Here is a 15,984-nt window from a genome sequence, read left to right on the forward strand (position 1 = left end):
TATAAGGGATCCATTAATTTCCAATTTTGCATCCTTCTAACTCACACAAATACAGAAACACACACAAATATACATCATTTGTATATGTGTAGACATATTTTGGCTACTTTTCATGGCATTTCAAATGAAATTTTACAAAATTAATCATAAAGTATTTTAAAATGGGAGGGAGGTAGGGCTGTTAGCAAACACTCTGTCACTGTGTTAATCACATGAGACATTTTACCACTACCCTTTCAATAAAATATTTAATTAAAACAGGAATAAGAAAATTAGTTTTAGGTCAGATTATCCTTTGAAAATATTAAGGGTGCAACATTAAAATACATGCTTAAATATGCAAACATTTATCTTTTATTTTTGGTGAAGCTTTCTAGAGGGTATATTATGATATTTTATGGAGGGGGTAAATTTATAGCATCATAGGTTCCACATTGTTTGATAATTTTGTCATATGAAAAAACAGTGAATGGTATCTTAGCTACTCCACCTATGTTTATCGAATTTTTTCTTCTTATTATTTAAAGCATTTGCTAAAAATAACATTTATAATAAACATTTTCCCACTCACCAAATTCTTAAAAACATAACCATCAGAAGAAATGAAATTCAGACCATTCACCTGTGAAAGAAGAGAAGCTTGTTGGATATGATGGGAGAAAATTGGCACCCATGGAATCATATATACTTTGAGATGTCCAAATGTGAACACACACACACACAACATCAATTTTAATAATCAAAAACAGAGTTACAGTTACAGGACTCACTAAACATTGATTAACAACAGAAATGTGAAGGGAGATTTAGATAGAACATAAAAGCTAAAAGAAGCTATATGGCTAAGTAACTCAGCAGAGTGATATAGGGGAGGCAGCCAAATTCAAAGAAACAATTTTTGGGGATTTAAATCCCTTTAAGAATTACTAACATTTATATATATTCAGTGTTTCATGACATTTTCGTTTTATCCCTAAAATGCAAGGTTCTACATAAGATTTCCATTATCTGTGATTTTGAGCACATGATCATATTAAAGCCTTTTATCTTGTCCCATAGTTGGTGGGGAAAACATTTTTCAGCAGGCTTATATTGAAATCAGCCTCGTTTATAAATATTCACTTCATATTCACATTCTCAAATAGATTTCAAAAATTCACAGACCAGGGGAAATTTGATTTGACTTATAAACATCTACATGTATTGTTTAAGCTCTCTGGCTTCTTTAGCTGATGCCAATACTATCCCTCTATGATGCTGTAGTTGACTTTAAATTAGTAGACCGAGGACACATATAGAACTTCAAATGTGGTCCCATGGAGATTTCCACGAAAATTAGTTTAAATATTTTGAACATTTAAGAAATAACTACTAACATCTAACATCTTGTCCGTTTAGTAGTTATCACAAATTCTATAGTTTCATGGCTTCAATTATCACATCAATTTAACTGACCCCTTCTCTAGCTCTAACTCATCTCTTGAAGATTGGTTTTGAATTTTTACCTGCCAGGTGAGTTTTTCTGGATAAATATAAACCTAACTCAAATAAGTAGGAAGTTTATTACCTTAGATTTTTAAACAAATCCTCAAGGGGTAATTAATACAAATTAATAGGAAGTAGAAGAAAACATTTTCTTTTCAGTTTGCTTAAACATTTCTCTATTGATTACATTTGTCCAAAAATAAAATGGGCTGCTCTGAAATGTACTATGATCCACATCATAGGCAATATTAAAGCATAGTCTAGATAAAAACTTGGCAAGGGATAGTGAAGTAGGAATTTGAATATCACATAATCAGTGAGACAAGATAAACTTTCAAATCCTGCTTAATTCTGAGATTCTATAATGCTATAAAACTATTCTTATTCTCTTCTCTCATCATATATTTTTTAAAAAAACTTCCTTCACTGCTAAAACTTACATGAGTTATCTCTTTCCATTATATATAACACTTATTGTTAGTTTCCTGAGGTATTATTCAATAGTTTAATTCATTTCAACAAATATATTTGATTAATTTCCTCTTAATTTGGTCCCTTAAGGATTTTTTTTGTCTCTCAGTAGTTTTAATCTTAATACTTACAATCTGTTAACTCCAAATACATTTAGAAAATCTCTTATAAAAAAACAACAGCTTTCTATGCTTAATCCAGACTACAAATAAAAATCTGGAAGTTTATTCATATTGAAAGATTAACTCTGGGAGTCCTAAAATAGTTTACATTTGAGATTAAAAGATGTGTTTACTTCAAAAATAAACTGAGATTTCATTTAGTGGATGCCTATGAAATGTTTCTAAATCTTTAGTGAAACAGTATAGAAAAGATCAATGTCTAGTTGAATATCTTGGAACTACTCCATATTTATAGCTTGTTGGTTATAATGATAATGCAGCTAACATTACAAATCTCTGTTGATTCACTAAATTTTACAAGGTGCTTTTGAAAAAAGTTACCAATGCTTTGGAACTTTTTCTACATGGTATAAAATGTTACAAACATGTTTTTTCTATGGAGGTTTAGGAAGATCTATACAAATAAACATTTATGTAAGTACATAATCCTCAGTATCAATTGTTCAATCCTATGAATTCTTACAATAAACACCAACAAGCTCAATAGAACAAAATTAAAAATATTTAACGTTTTATCATACTTTTATTTGCCTATTTTTTTTTTCTGCAGGCTAAATTCCCATTAAAAAAATTGTGTGTCCGAGTAACTATATTTTCAATTGTTTCAACAGTAGTATAAAAAGTTGATGGAATGAGGATACAATTAGCTTTTTGATAATAATCAAATACATAGTTTGTTGGCCTGAAAATTATTTGGAATGCACAAAGAAAAAAAAAAGAGGCAGGCTTCATGATGCTTGTGCAATTGTTAAAAACAAATGAATACAATATAAAGATGACTTAGATATGCTGTATATAATCATAAATTGCTGCAGTTTGAAACTTTCTTGGATGGTTGCTTCATTATACAACAAACTCACTAGCACTACTTCAATTAGTTTTAAATCCTTCAAAAGATGTATTTATTTCATTTAAATCACAGTGAGTAAAACATATGCTAGACAAGAGAAATATGCCTACTTTATTCATTTTAATACCCTTGTCCTTCTCTGGAAAATGTCACAGTAGTAAAAATGAAGCTGTAAAGTCTTTGTAACCAAAAATATATGTCAATCAGCAATATAAACATTTAATTTTTATTGAACTGACAATTACATTTTGTATGTTATATCTATATTTTCCTTTTATCCATTATGCATTATTAATAAAGAACAGTTTTTTTCACAAGAGTTCTTCTTTTTTACTGTGTAAGTTTATGTGTGATTAAAATAAAACTATGGACATATAAATGCCTTCACAGAATGCATTACAAAGTCACAACACAGAATCACTCCAAGGCCCATCACAATCACTTACCCTACAACATTTTTATCTGGCCTGAAATATTTGTGTTGGAAGTACTCTTAACACTAACAACCCATCCTAACTATTCAATCTTCTGTAGCTCCCTAGTACCATCAAGCCATACCAACATCTGTTCAGAATAAATGTATTAACATATTCAGAGTTCTCTCATCAACAAATAACGTTGAAAAACAAATAAAATGAAAAAAGTTCCAAAAGTTAAAGAGATTCAGCTATTTTAGGAATGATGTTGCCTGATGTCTTTCAGGGTTACTCTAATATCCTCCAGCCCTGAAGCTCAGGGGCGTGTGTGTGATTTCGCACCTGCCCACATAGAATATGGTGTACCCAGGAGTGATTCTCCTCAAATTGAGCAACCACCTGAAAAGGCCAGAAACATGTCTTTGACTCATCAGCTTACTGATGTAGCTTGGTTTCTCCTAAATCAGACTGATTTGTTATAGGAATGGATCTTTTTTGCAACCTTTCCTGGATATAGCTCTTTAAAAGTGAATTTGAAGACCTAATGGGTGAAAAATCTGAGACAAATGCTCTTTTCATATCCATGTTTTCACATATGTAAAATTCATATGGAAGCATTTATTATCCAAGAAAATACTGAGGAAAGTATTTGAAATTCATGCCAGTAGATGTGCAAAGCTATATTTAAAGGAATAGGTTTTGATATCACGGTACTTTTATCACTTCCTTGGTTCCTGTAGATATCTTGTTAATCTAAGTAGTTTTAAAGGAAACTGAGTATTTTGGAGAACAAATTGAAACATTGTAAGTATGTTATTTTTAAAAAGCAATATAAACTCACACTTTATGCATAACGAATACAGTTGCTATACTAAATTTGGCATATATGTGTGTGTATATATATATATATATATATATATATATATATATATATATTCCAAAAAATTCCACAGGCCTCTAGTTTGCACTGTAACCAGCTCCATACCTGTCTCTCTTTCAATGAAGGTAATATGGACACCAGACTTGTCGTATTATATGTATACAGTAAAGAGTAACAATGCTATAACACAGTATATAGAATCCATCAAATAAAGGCTAAAATCTTTATCTCTAGGCCTGCTTCTCAGAGATTTTCATATATAAAAGTACTGCCTCTTTGCAAAGGTTGAGTTAGAGTTCCTTTGTAAGCTTTTGAAAATAGGGTGAGTTCACTTTACATATACAAGTATAATAGCTACACAACTTCCCTTGCCTTGGACAATTTATTGCATTCACTTCAGGAGGGAATGGTAAGAGATAGAGATGATTCCCCAGACTACCTCCTATTCAGTTTGGGAGCTAGTGGAATACTGCCTTCTCTCCAACACCAGTCTCTGATGAACGGGATCTATTAAAAATAACTGCGTTGGTTTACACTGCAGATTGAATGGAGCACTAAGTGACTGCGTTAGTATTCTGCAGTGGGGGTAATGGTCGCCTCCAGTTGGTATAGAATGTTGCAATAATACTTTCACACAGGTGCAACAATTGTTCAAGTGTCCTTATTTAAGTTGTCACTACTACCCAGCATATCTCCATTAAATGCCCCCACCTCCCTTCACCCCACAGTTTTTTCCTCCCTCTTAGCAGGTGTAAACAGATGAGGAAATACGTGTACTTTCAAACTGTCACCTATGTATCATGAAGGTGGGAGGCTACTGCAAATAACTTGGAAACTGCTTCTAGGAGGCGTTTAGCGATACAGCCCACCGATACAGGTCAGATGCTATTAATTGAATCACCCCCAACCCCTCAGGCCTGGGCTGTAATTTGCCAAACAGCCATCTCTCATTTGCAAATAAAAGTTAAAATCAATCCACAGATACAGAATGCTGACTTTCTGTCACTCAAATTTACGGGGGTTTTCTTTGTAGAGCTGGCAGATTGTGACCGAGAGAGACAGAGACAGAGAGAGAGAGAGAGAGAAGGAGAGGGAGAGGGAGAGGGAAAGAGAGAGAGAGAGGATGAATATCACTTGCTTCCTAAGCAGGGATTTGCCTGCGATGCGCGGCGAGCGGACTGCGGCGGCTGATTTACACAGTTGGAGCGGAGGAGGAGCCGGGGGGTGCTGGGGGGACAAGCTGGCTGAGGCTCCGGCGATGGGCTGATCTGGGGCTCCCGAGCGCCGCTCCCTCTCTGCGCGATTTGGGGACGGCTGATGGATTTGCATTCGGGTTCCAGCCAGGCGTTTGGTATATTGCCTCCTAACACCCGACCTGGCGCTCCCAGTTTGGGTGCAGACGTTGGTAAGTAACGTGTAATCCGATTTTAGTTATTTCCTAGGCCATTAAAGTGGCACTTTTAAAGCAGGTCAGTCTTAAATGATGCCGCTGCCGAGAGCGTCTCCTTCGCCTGAAACGTTCCGCGGTCTCCTCCCCGCTCCCCCACCCCCCCGCCCCCCGCTCCAGAAGTGAGGGTGCTTGAATGGTGAGCTGTCAGGGGGCTCACTCTCTGCCAACCGGATCTCTTCACCTTGGTGCTTTGCCGGAGATCCCCCAAATTCAAGTCGAATTTGTTGTGTACAGCCGTACTGTTGTATTCATATCCCGTCTCTGCTTTTCTCTCCTCCCCCACCCCCACCCCCCCCGCCACCACCTTCGCTGTCTGGTCAATGCTGGGATCTGGGATCTGGTCACCCCCTTCCAGCCTCCTTCCCACTCCTCCCCATCCTCTTCTCTCATCTACACAGCACCCAGCCCCACTCCCACCTACTCAAAGGGTCAAGAGCAAAGACACCCGGAGAAGGCACGGTCTAGTCCCAGCTCTGCCTAAGGAAGGAGGCCTCGCGAAGGGATTGCGCTGTGAGTGACAACCTTTCAGGAAGCGAGAGAGAGAAAAAAAAAACAAACAAACCCAGAGACCGAGCCAGGGCTCTCGGGGACCGCGAAGCTCGCCACTGAATCGAGAGCACCGAGATCTGAAAACAAAGAGCCCAGTCCTGGGACACTCACTGCCTGCCATCGAGGGTATGTAGAGCTGCGGTCGGGAGCTGCCTGTCACTGGCACTGCCGCGCTAGGTGTGCGCCCGGCTTTCACATTGGTATGCAGCGACCATTTCCCTGCAAGTCGCAAAGGTGGAATCACTTAAAAGGATTACAAGCGTGATTTGGTGGCCTTTCTGAAAGTTGGTGCCTGAGGAGGAGAAACTGCAGGCTACTGCATGATGGATACAATTCAGCCTCCCAGAGAGTTTGCACCTCTCGCTGGGAAGCCCCTCGGAGTAAACCTCGGAGATCGAGAGCGCTCTGCACGGATAGGTACTCACCGCCATCCTTTCCTACTTTGCCTAATTGAAACCAGTATTCTCGCGTGTAAGGATGTTCTTTGTAGAGCATTTAGTTTGGCCGCGGTGGCTTCTATAAGCTCACAGGTGCTAGAGGGTTGTATTTTTGAACTGGATATTTAGCTGTAAGGACGATGATAGAAAGAGTGGTACTGGAGACTAACATACCCTCGGACCCCTTTTCTTGGGGGAGTATAAATAGTAAGTAACTCCAATAAATAGGCCAGGTGGTGGAGCGAAGGGCCCCTCCCCCAGCGGATCGCTCGTGTTGTAAAGGATAGAAGGAAAATGGCTTGAGCTTTTAATCATTTTCCATTTCTAAACAGACCCATTGTGCGTTTCGCCCGGCGATAGATTAGAAAAGGACCTCTGGAAGGCTCAGGGCTTTTCAGAAAATGAATGATGCAGCATTTTAATTATTTGTTCTAGGGAAGATCATTTTGCTTCCATATTGGAATATTTAATCTTAGATATGGAGAGATTAGTGGGCTCGGAGATCCAGCAAAGCGGAGGGGGAGGTGGGAGGGGGCAAAATGGGGAGAAAGGGCTTCTTGTCCTCCCTGTGGACAAACAAATGATGTCCGGGCGCTCGCAGCAGAAAGCGGTCGAAATCCGGGCTCCACAGCCCTTCATCCCTTAACTTTTAGAGCTCTTCCTATAGCTTAGACACCCTACACTGAGATAAAGGAAAGGAAAATGGTGAAATAGCCTTTTGGACATGTCCCAGATCAAGAACTTAGGGGGTTGTAGCTCAAGAGAGAACAGAGAATGATTGCCAAGGGGGCCATTTACTGTCACTGGGAAGCCTCCCGGTTACCCATCGATTCCATGGCATCTTGGGTTCCAATAAGATCCCTGAAACAGTCACTGTCTCTGCACGTTGGGTACAGAAGGTGGTGTGTGGGGGCCGGCGGCGGGGGCAGATGGTGAAAGAGAAGGGACTGCTCTCGTTCTGAGCTCAGACTATTAGTGCTGGTCTGCTTCTCGGTTGAGACACGGAGAAATAGGGTGGGTCTGGAATGTTAAGGGTGTGGAATGTTAAGAGAATCCTGCCGGCCTGCTTACTTAGTCTCTGACAGCTACTGTGAAGTGGCAGACACAGGTGCGGTCATTTCTAATGCAAAATACCATGCAAATATCCGATGACTGACTCTTAAGTAACGTTTTGTTGAGTTAGGTGATTTATATATATTTAGAATGGTAAGAAACTGATACATAAGTTGGGTTTTGTAAAAAGCGCTTTAAGAAACAATCAGCTCTACGGTCTAACTTTGAGCCCTTGGGCAAGTGAGTTCAGTTCTTTAGTGACCAGAAAGTCCCTCCCTTCCCCATGAGTTGGTGACAGGATTGGCGTGTGTTGCGGGGCTGGGGGGCGACATTGTGGAGGCACAGTTCCCGCTGACGAGACTCCTTTGCTGCACACTTGCCTCTCTCCAGCTTCTCTACTAAGGTGCATTTCCTCCCAGCAGGTAGGACTGTAGAACCATCAGGTGAGCCTTTAAAAACTCCTCTTAGAGGATTCTTGTGAGCTCTGGTCTGGTGGTTCCTCTTCACTGAAACGTCTTCCCTCAATCATCCCCACCCTCAGGACTCTCTACCATCCCCTTGCCGAAAATATCACTGATAAATATTTGGGGGGCCGGAGGGGGTGGTAGGAAAGAAAAGAAAGAATCTAAACCCTGAAATGCTGCCCCCTATCCCCGCGAGGTCTTTCCCGGTTTAAGAAGTGAAATGTGTCATTGTTACCCAAGTGGTCTGCGTATCCTTCCAGAGCATTGGTTTGTCTCTGATTTTAAAGAGGTGGCAGCAAACACATAGCTGTTGAATCCAGGGGAAATCGAAGGCTTTGAGCTGCAGCACAACAAAAGGATTCCTGGTGCAAAGAGATCGAAGCAAAATGCAGGAGAAACTCAGTCCAAGTCGCTCAGGCTGCCTGAGCTCTTACTCAGGACACTCAAGCAGAATCAGCTAGATTCAGGGCTTCTGCTATGGAGACCTGAATTTCCCTTTATTCCAGTCTTTGGAGGGAAGTGTGTGCTGTGAAAAGGATAATTCCGAAGGACAGTCTTACTTTTCAAACTCTCTACACTAGAGAGTGGAGATTTGGGGAACTAGAGGAGCAAACTAGTCAGGCAATGGTTTCCTTTAGAGTTAAAATAAATTAAAAAATAAAAATTAAAAAATGCCTACACCCCTCCCCCAGTCCCAACCAAAGGAACGTTTCCCCTTGGTTGATCTCTTCTTCCTTCTTGTTTTATTCTGACAATTTGTCATCTTGACCCCTTCACTTCTTTTCTCTCTCCTTAAACACACACACACACACACACTATACACAAACTGTACAGTCACGGCTTCCTAGTGCTCGCGCCCGACCCCATGCTAAGCGCGTTCCCCTTCTTGGAGCTCATTTTGGTGACGTGGAAAGCCGGATCCAGGGTTACAGCACATATTAAAAAAAAAAAAAAAAAAAAATCCAGCGCAAGAGAAGTCCGAGATTCTGCACCTTGATTGAGCCTGCCTTCCTCCCTGCCTTCCTCCCGCCCTCCTTCCAAGGATGCCCAATGATGTGCTGCCGGTACCCAGGAAGAGAAGCTACGGCGGTGGCAGCAGCAGCGGCGGCAGCGAAGCTGGAAGCCTGCAGCAGCCCCTTCTCCCTCCTCTATTGAGTGTTCCAAGCGGCAGTTCTGCATTCTAAAGAAACCCATTGAAAGGCCCATTGCATTCCCAGCACGTCTCAAGCTTGCTGCCTTTTATTTTTTTCCTTGGTCTCCCCCCACAACCCCCCAGCCCCCTTGCCTTCAGCTTCAGCACAAGGAAGGAAGGGAGAGGGAGAGAGAATCCTTAAACTCAAGCTTTTTCTTTTTTTTCCTCCCCCGATGTTCAATGCTAAAAAAAAAAAAAAAAAGTCTCCTGCAAAATAGGTAAGTCAAAGACATCTGGAGCCTTTCTTGTCTAAATCTCAAGGACCTCAAAAACAAGAAAAAGCATTTTTAAAAAAGAATGGTGAAAAGGAAATAACTTAAGTAGATTTTAATATTTTAAAAGGGATACAGGGAAGACTAACTGATACTGCAATGTAGCCTCATCTGCCTTCTCTCTTTTTTCATTTAATTGTTTCTAAAAATTGAGTATTGCATGCCTGAGGCAAATTTCTCTTTGCTTTCTTATGGGTTCTCCTTTCCTTACAGCTGTGTACATCATATGCAAGTTGAGTGCGGAGATTTATTCTTTTCACTCTCTCTGTAAATTATACCATTGTGTTTTAAGTTAGAGGGTTGACAAAATATTTCCTTAATGGATGCATCTGTGTGGAAGGAAAATATATGCTAAAAATTCGTTTATTTTTATTGATTAAAAACAATTCAATTTTGACTGCTATTTCAGTGACTCAGAAAGGGCAATCTAATAAAACTGTATTATTATAATTTATTTATGTACGTATTTTCACATACTGATGATATTAGGCAAGGAAAGACAGCCAAAGAGGAAGGCTCTGTATTATTAGAATAGTGCACTGCATTTGTTTCTTCTGATGGGAAAAGAACGATGTCTTTCTTTGAAATGTATTTCATGTGATAGATCATCTATCAGCAGGTAAGAATCCAGGTTTCCACTCTTTCTTGCCTTTAACTACCCAAATCTCCTCTAGCCAACCACCTGCCATTCCATCTTTTTGCAGGGTTCCTCAGTTGATCTCAAAGGCACAGATATACATTCCAAACTAAGCTCAGAAGTGTTTTAATACAGACACTCCCAGGCTCAGCATCCTTTAGCTGTCACTATCTTTAGCTCTGACAATTGCATGGGCTTGTTCTTTAGAAAGGCTAATCACTCCTAAAGGATTTAAACGGCCAAAATGATACACATACGTAGAACTCATTTAATTAAAGGAGATGTTAATGATCTGCTTGGGCAAAGGGGTTGGGGTATAGTGTGTTACTGAGCATGCACTATAATTAAGCATATTGTGCTCATGTCTTAAGAGAAATCTTAGCTTTTCCTGAGATACCAATCATCTTATACATCTCAACACCTGATATTGGTCAATGGGCTCATAATTTATCATACTCTTTAATAACTCTGGGGTATGCCATGTCTTTTTATGAATAGAAACCCATAGTTTAAAGAACACTTTCTTCCATCAGAGTTTCAATCAGATCCATAATAGGCACCTCTGATTATCAATATGATTTTTTAACAGGAAAACAGGTGTAATGGCCAAATGATTGCCATTATTACTGAATCTGCCTATCCCTAAAATGAATCACTGTATGCAGTTTCCTTGCTTGCTATAAGAAGCAATGAAGGCTGCTTTTGATTTCATGATATGCCCTTTACCAAATATGGCTTGATTCAGGAAAATGTCATCGCATGGTACAATATTTCATCTCCTAATTTTAAGATATAGGACATATAAAGCATGTTGATAGGTTATTTTAAGTGTCAGTTCAACAATTACTAAAGTTTTCATATCGCTCTTAAAAAGCCCCACATGTATGAGACAATTAGAATAGAGCATATGACTAAAAGCTAAAAATCTGCATCTTTATTTCTGTTGCAGTTTTGTAATCAACCGCGAACGATGAAACCTTCTATAGCTGAGCTGCTTCACAGAGGGAGGATGTTGTGGATAATTCTTCTAAGCACAATTGCTTTAGGATGGACTACCCCGATTCCCCTGATAGAGGACTCAGAGGAAATAGATGAGCCCTGTTTTGATCCATGCTACTGTGAAGTGAAAGAAAGCCTCTTTCATATACATTGTGACAGCAAAGGATTTACAAATATTAGTCAGATTGCTGAGTTCTGGTCAAGACCTTTTAAACTATATCTGCAGAGGAATTCAATGAGGAAATTGTACACCAACAGTTTTCTTCATTTGAATAATGCTGTGTCCATTAACCTTGGGAACAATGCATTGCAGGACATTCAAGCAGGAGCTTTCAATGGTCTTAAGATTTTAAAGAGGCTATATCTACACGAGAACAAACTAGACATCTTCAGAAATGACACCTTCCTTGGCTTGGAAAGTCTGGAATATCTGCAGGCAGATTACAATGTCATTAAACGTATTGAGAGTGGGGCATTTCGGAACCTAAGTAAACTGAGAGTTCTGATTTTAAATGATAATCTCATCCCCATGCTTCCAACCAATTTATTTAAGGCTGTCTCCTTAACCCACTTGGACCTACGTGGAAACAGGTTAAAAGTTCTTTTTTACCGAGGAATGCTAGATCACATTGGCAGAAGCCTGATGGAGCTCCAGCTGGAAGAAAATCCCTGGAACTGTACATGTGAAATCGTGCAGTTGAAGAGTTGGCTGGAACGCATTCCTTACACTGCCCTGGTGGGAGACATCACCTGCGAGACTCCTTTCCATTTCCATGGAAAGGACCTGCGAGAAATCAGGAAGACAGAACTCTGTCCCTTGTTGTCTGACTCTGAGGTGGAGGCTAGTTTGGGGATTCCCCACTTGTCATCAAGCAAGGAGAATACATGGCCAACTAAGCCTTCCTCAATGCTGTCCTCTGTCCATTTTACTGCTTCTTCTGTTGAATACAAGTCCTCAAATAAACAGCCCAAACCCACCAAACAATCTCGAACACCAAGGCCACCCTCCACATCCCAAGCTTTATACCCTGGTCCAAACCAACCTCCCATTGCTCCTTACCAGACCAGACCACCCATTCCCATTATATGCCCTACTGGGTGTACCTGTAATTTGCACATCAATGACCTTGGCTTGACTGTCAACTGCAAAGAGCGAGGATTTAATAACATTTCTGAACTTCTTCCAAGGCCACTGAATGCTAAGAAACTGTATCTGAGTAGTAATCTGATTCAGAAAATATACCGTTCTGATTTTTGGAATTTCTCTTCCTTGGATCTCTTACATCTAGGGAATAATCGTATTTCTTACGTCCAGGATGGGGCTTTCATCAACCTGCCTAACCTAAAGAGCCTCTTTCTCAATGGCAACGACATCGAGAAGCTGACACCAGGCATGTTCCGAGGCCTACAGAGTCTACACTACTTGTATTTTGAGTTCAATGTCATCCGGGAAATCCAGCCTGCGGCCTTCAGCCTCATGCCCAACTTGAAGCTGCTATTCCTCAACAATAACTTGCTGAGAACCCTGCCAACAGATGCCTTTGCAGGCACATCTCTGGCTCGGCTCAACTTGAGGAAGAACTACTTCCTCTACCTTCCTGTGGCTGGTGTCCTAGAACACTTGAACGCCATTGTCCAGATAGACCTTAATGAGAATCCTTGGGACTGTACCTGTGACCTGGTTCCCTTCAAACAGTGGATCGAAACCATCAGCTCAGTCAGTGTGGTGGGTGATGTCCTGTGCAGGAGCCCTGAGAACCTCACCCACCGTGACGTGCGCACTATCGAGCTGGAAGTTCTCTGCCCAGAGATGCTGCACATCGCGCCAGCTGGAGCAACCCCAGCTCAGCCTGGAGATTCTCACCTTGCTGGGGGGCCAACAAGTGCATCACCTTATGAATTCTCTCCCCCTGGGGGTCCTGTGCCACTTTCTGTGTTGATTCTCAGCCTGCTGGTTCTGTTTTTTTCAGCAGTCTTCGTTGCGGCAGGCCTCTTTGCCTATGTCCTCCGCCGGCGCCGGAAGAAGCTGCCCTTTAGAAGCAAGCGGCAGGAAGGCGTGGACCTCACTGGCATCCAGATGCAATGCCACCGGCTTTTTGAGGATGGTGGAGGTGGTGGAGGTGGAAGTGGAGGTGGGGGACGACCGGCTATTTCTTCCCCAGAGAAGGCCCCTCCTGTGGGTCATGTATACGAGTACATACCCCACCCTGTTACTCAGATGTGCAATAACCCCATCTACAAGCCTCGCGAGGAGGAGGAGGTGGCCGTTTCATCAGTCCAGGAGACAGGGCGTGCAGAACGCGGGGCTCCTGGGACACAACCCCCAGGAATGGGGGAGGTTCTCCTAGGAAGTGAGCAGTTTGCTGAGACACCCAAGGAGAACCACAGCAACTACCGGACATTGCTAGAAAAAGAAAAGGAGTGGGCCTTGGCAGTGTCCAGCTCCCAGCTCAACACCATAGTGACCATGAATCATCATCACCCTCAGACTCACCACCCAGCCACTGGTGGGGTGTCAGGGGTAGCTGCAGGAACTGGGGGAGACTTGGCTGGGTTCCGCCGCCATGAGAAGAATGGTGGGGTGGTGCTGTTTCCCCCCGGGGGAGGCTGTGGTGGTGGCAGTACGCTACTAGACCGAGAGAGGCCGCCACCAGCCCCCTGCACAGTGGGGTTTGTGGACTGTCTCTATGGCACAGTGCCCAAATTAAAGGAACTGCACGTCCACCCTCCTGGCATGCAATACCCAGACTTACAGCAGGACGCCAGGCTCAAAGAAACCCTTCTCTTCTCGGCTGGAAAGGGCTTCACAGACCACCAAACCCAAAAAAGTGATTACCTCGAGTTAAGGGCCAAACTTCAAACCAAGCCGGATTACCTCGAAGTCCTGGAGAAGACAACATATAGGTTCTAACAGAAAAAGAAAAATAAATTAGTGCTTTTTTTTCAAAAGAAAATAAAAAGAAAAAATATATCCCTTGCTCCCTTTATATTTGTCCCAATAACTCCATTCTCACAAACTTCCCTGCCCTGAACAGAACTGAAACCGCATGATAACTAGAAAATACAGATGTATGCTCTCCCCACTCAGATATGATTCGGAGGAAGGGCCATACTCAGATCATTAATCAATGAAGTGCCTTCGCAGACTTTTGCCAGCAAATGTTATTATTTTTTTATACTGGAACTTGAGACTTTGACTGTGCCATGTATAAGGTATATTAGGGATCGTTGTATTGATCCTAATTAAGTAAAATTCGATGTGTCTTTTTCTTTTCAGTAACTTTTGTTTTTAGTTGTAGTTTTGTTTTGACAGGGAGGGGGGAAAACAAATTGACATTTGTGGCTTTCGTTCCTCTTGCCCTCATGGCACAGATTCTGTACATGTATTAATAATGCAGTTTGCTGCATGCCTGGAAACTGCAAGGCGGGGAGGGAGGGGGCGGGTCTTGCTCGAACGTTCTCACCCACTCGTTTTTCTCTTACACACATACCCACACGAAATCACAAATCTCTGCATATAAGTCCCTACACCTGCAGCCTCTTCCTTCTGGTGTAGGTACATACATACACACACACACACACACACACACACACACACACACACAAACACATCCCCCACTCCCGTTCAACCCAATCTAATTAGTTCGGGTTCGATCCATTCCTATCCTCTCCATAGCTTCACCTTCCCTTCACCCCTAGTGTACAGCTCACAGCGTCTCTCCCCAACCCTGGGAAAAGTCATCTTCCAGGATGGAGCCAACTGAAGTGGAGGCCTGGTGGTTTAACAGCCGTAGGCACTCACCTAGTGTGAACACCTTCTTTGTGACACTTCATCCTGATGCCAAGATTTTTTGGAGAACATCTGCACTTTCTTATATATATATATATATATATATACATATATATATATAAAATATAAAAAACATAAAAAAGCAACTGGGTATATATCACTAACAGCTTTGTAGGAAGCACTTTTAATGTTTTCTCTCTCACACACAAAGATTCAAAAGAAATGTGCATATATTTATTCTGTAATTTCAGTGATTATAAATTGTAAAGGTAATGTTTAATCATTGTATAGTGATTATGCGTCTGGTATAGCTTTCCTAATAAAAAGTTTTTGAAAAACATAATACATTATATATAGAGGATACAAAGCTTGAACCTTAAATTCCACCTATGCCATGCCTTTCGTGCTCCCATTTTTTTTTTTTTTGAAAAACTTTCTTTTACTTCTTATACAGAAAGCTAGTTTATTAACAAGTTTGATGCACTGTGATATTGATAAATCTTATAACCCATCATGCCCATCCCATACCAGGATATAAGTGGGACATTTAAAAAAAATTTGATTTATATAGTTCACCTCTTTCTCTTGGATTATGAATTTCAAACTTAGTACTCCAATGATGCATCATTTTTCCTAGGCAGGACGCAATTGGGAAAAAACACAGTAACTATATTGCTAAGAAGTACAGGATTAATTAGGAGGAGATGATCAAGGATCCATGAATTGTATGTTAGTTAAAGACATAATAAAGGAAAAGGAAAGTGAAATTGCTATACTTTTTAAAAACGTACACTAAAATTACTTACACACACACACCAACCAATAAAAATATAAGGCCTTGGAGCCAGTTTGTCAGA

General features: G+C 41.0%; 1 protein-coding gene across 2 annotated transcripts; it reads left to right on the forward strand.

Annotated features, from left to right (window-relative positions):
- The first annotated feature begins 5,624 nt into the window (after positions 1-5,624).
- Positions 5,625-14,796, forward strand: SLITRK3 (SLIT and NTRK like family member 3). 2 transcript variants are annotated; one of them, XM_027113236.1, is made up of 2 exons: positions 5,625-5,689; positions 11,288-14,796. In XM_027113236.1, exon 2 carries the CDS (start codon positions 11,309-11,311, stop codon positions 14,246-14,248), a length of 2,940 nt encoding a protein of 979 aa, XP_026969037.1. In that variant the 5' UTR covers positions 5,625-5,689; positions 11,288-11,308; the 3' UTR covers positions 14,249-14,796. The 2 variants fall into 2 exon arrangements, with proteins under 2 accessions (XP_026969037.1, XP_026969110.1); XM_027113309.1 differs by lacking the exon at positions 5,625-5,689 and adding an exon at positions 6,293-6,700 and having other exon boundaries at positions 11,288-14,606.
- Positions 14,797-15,984: the final 1,188 nt, after the last annotated feature.

This window comes from Aethalodelphis obliquidens, unplaced genomic scaffold (genome assembly GCF_003676395.1).
Source record: "Aethalodelphis obliquidens isolate GAN/ISIS:26980383/991018 unplaced genomic scaffold, ASM367639v1 scaffold1, whole genome shotgun sequence".
In the NCBI taxonomy this organism is placed as follows: Eukaryota; Metazoa; Chordata; class Mammalia; order Artiodactyla; family Delphinidae; genus Aethalodelphis; species Aethalodelphis obliquidens.

Coding starts and splice junctions, on each gene's coding strand:
- SLITRK3 (XM_027113236.1), top strand. CDS start 11,309: ATGAAACCTTCTATAGCTGAGCTGCTTCACAGAGGGAGGATGTTGTGG.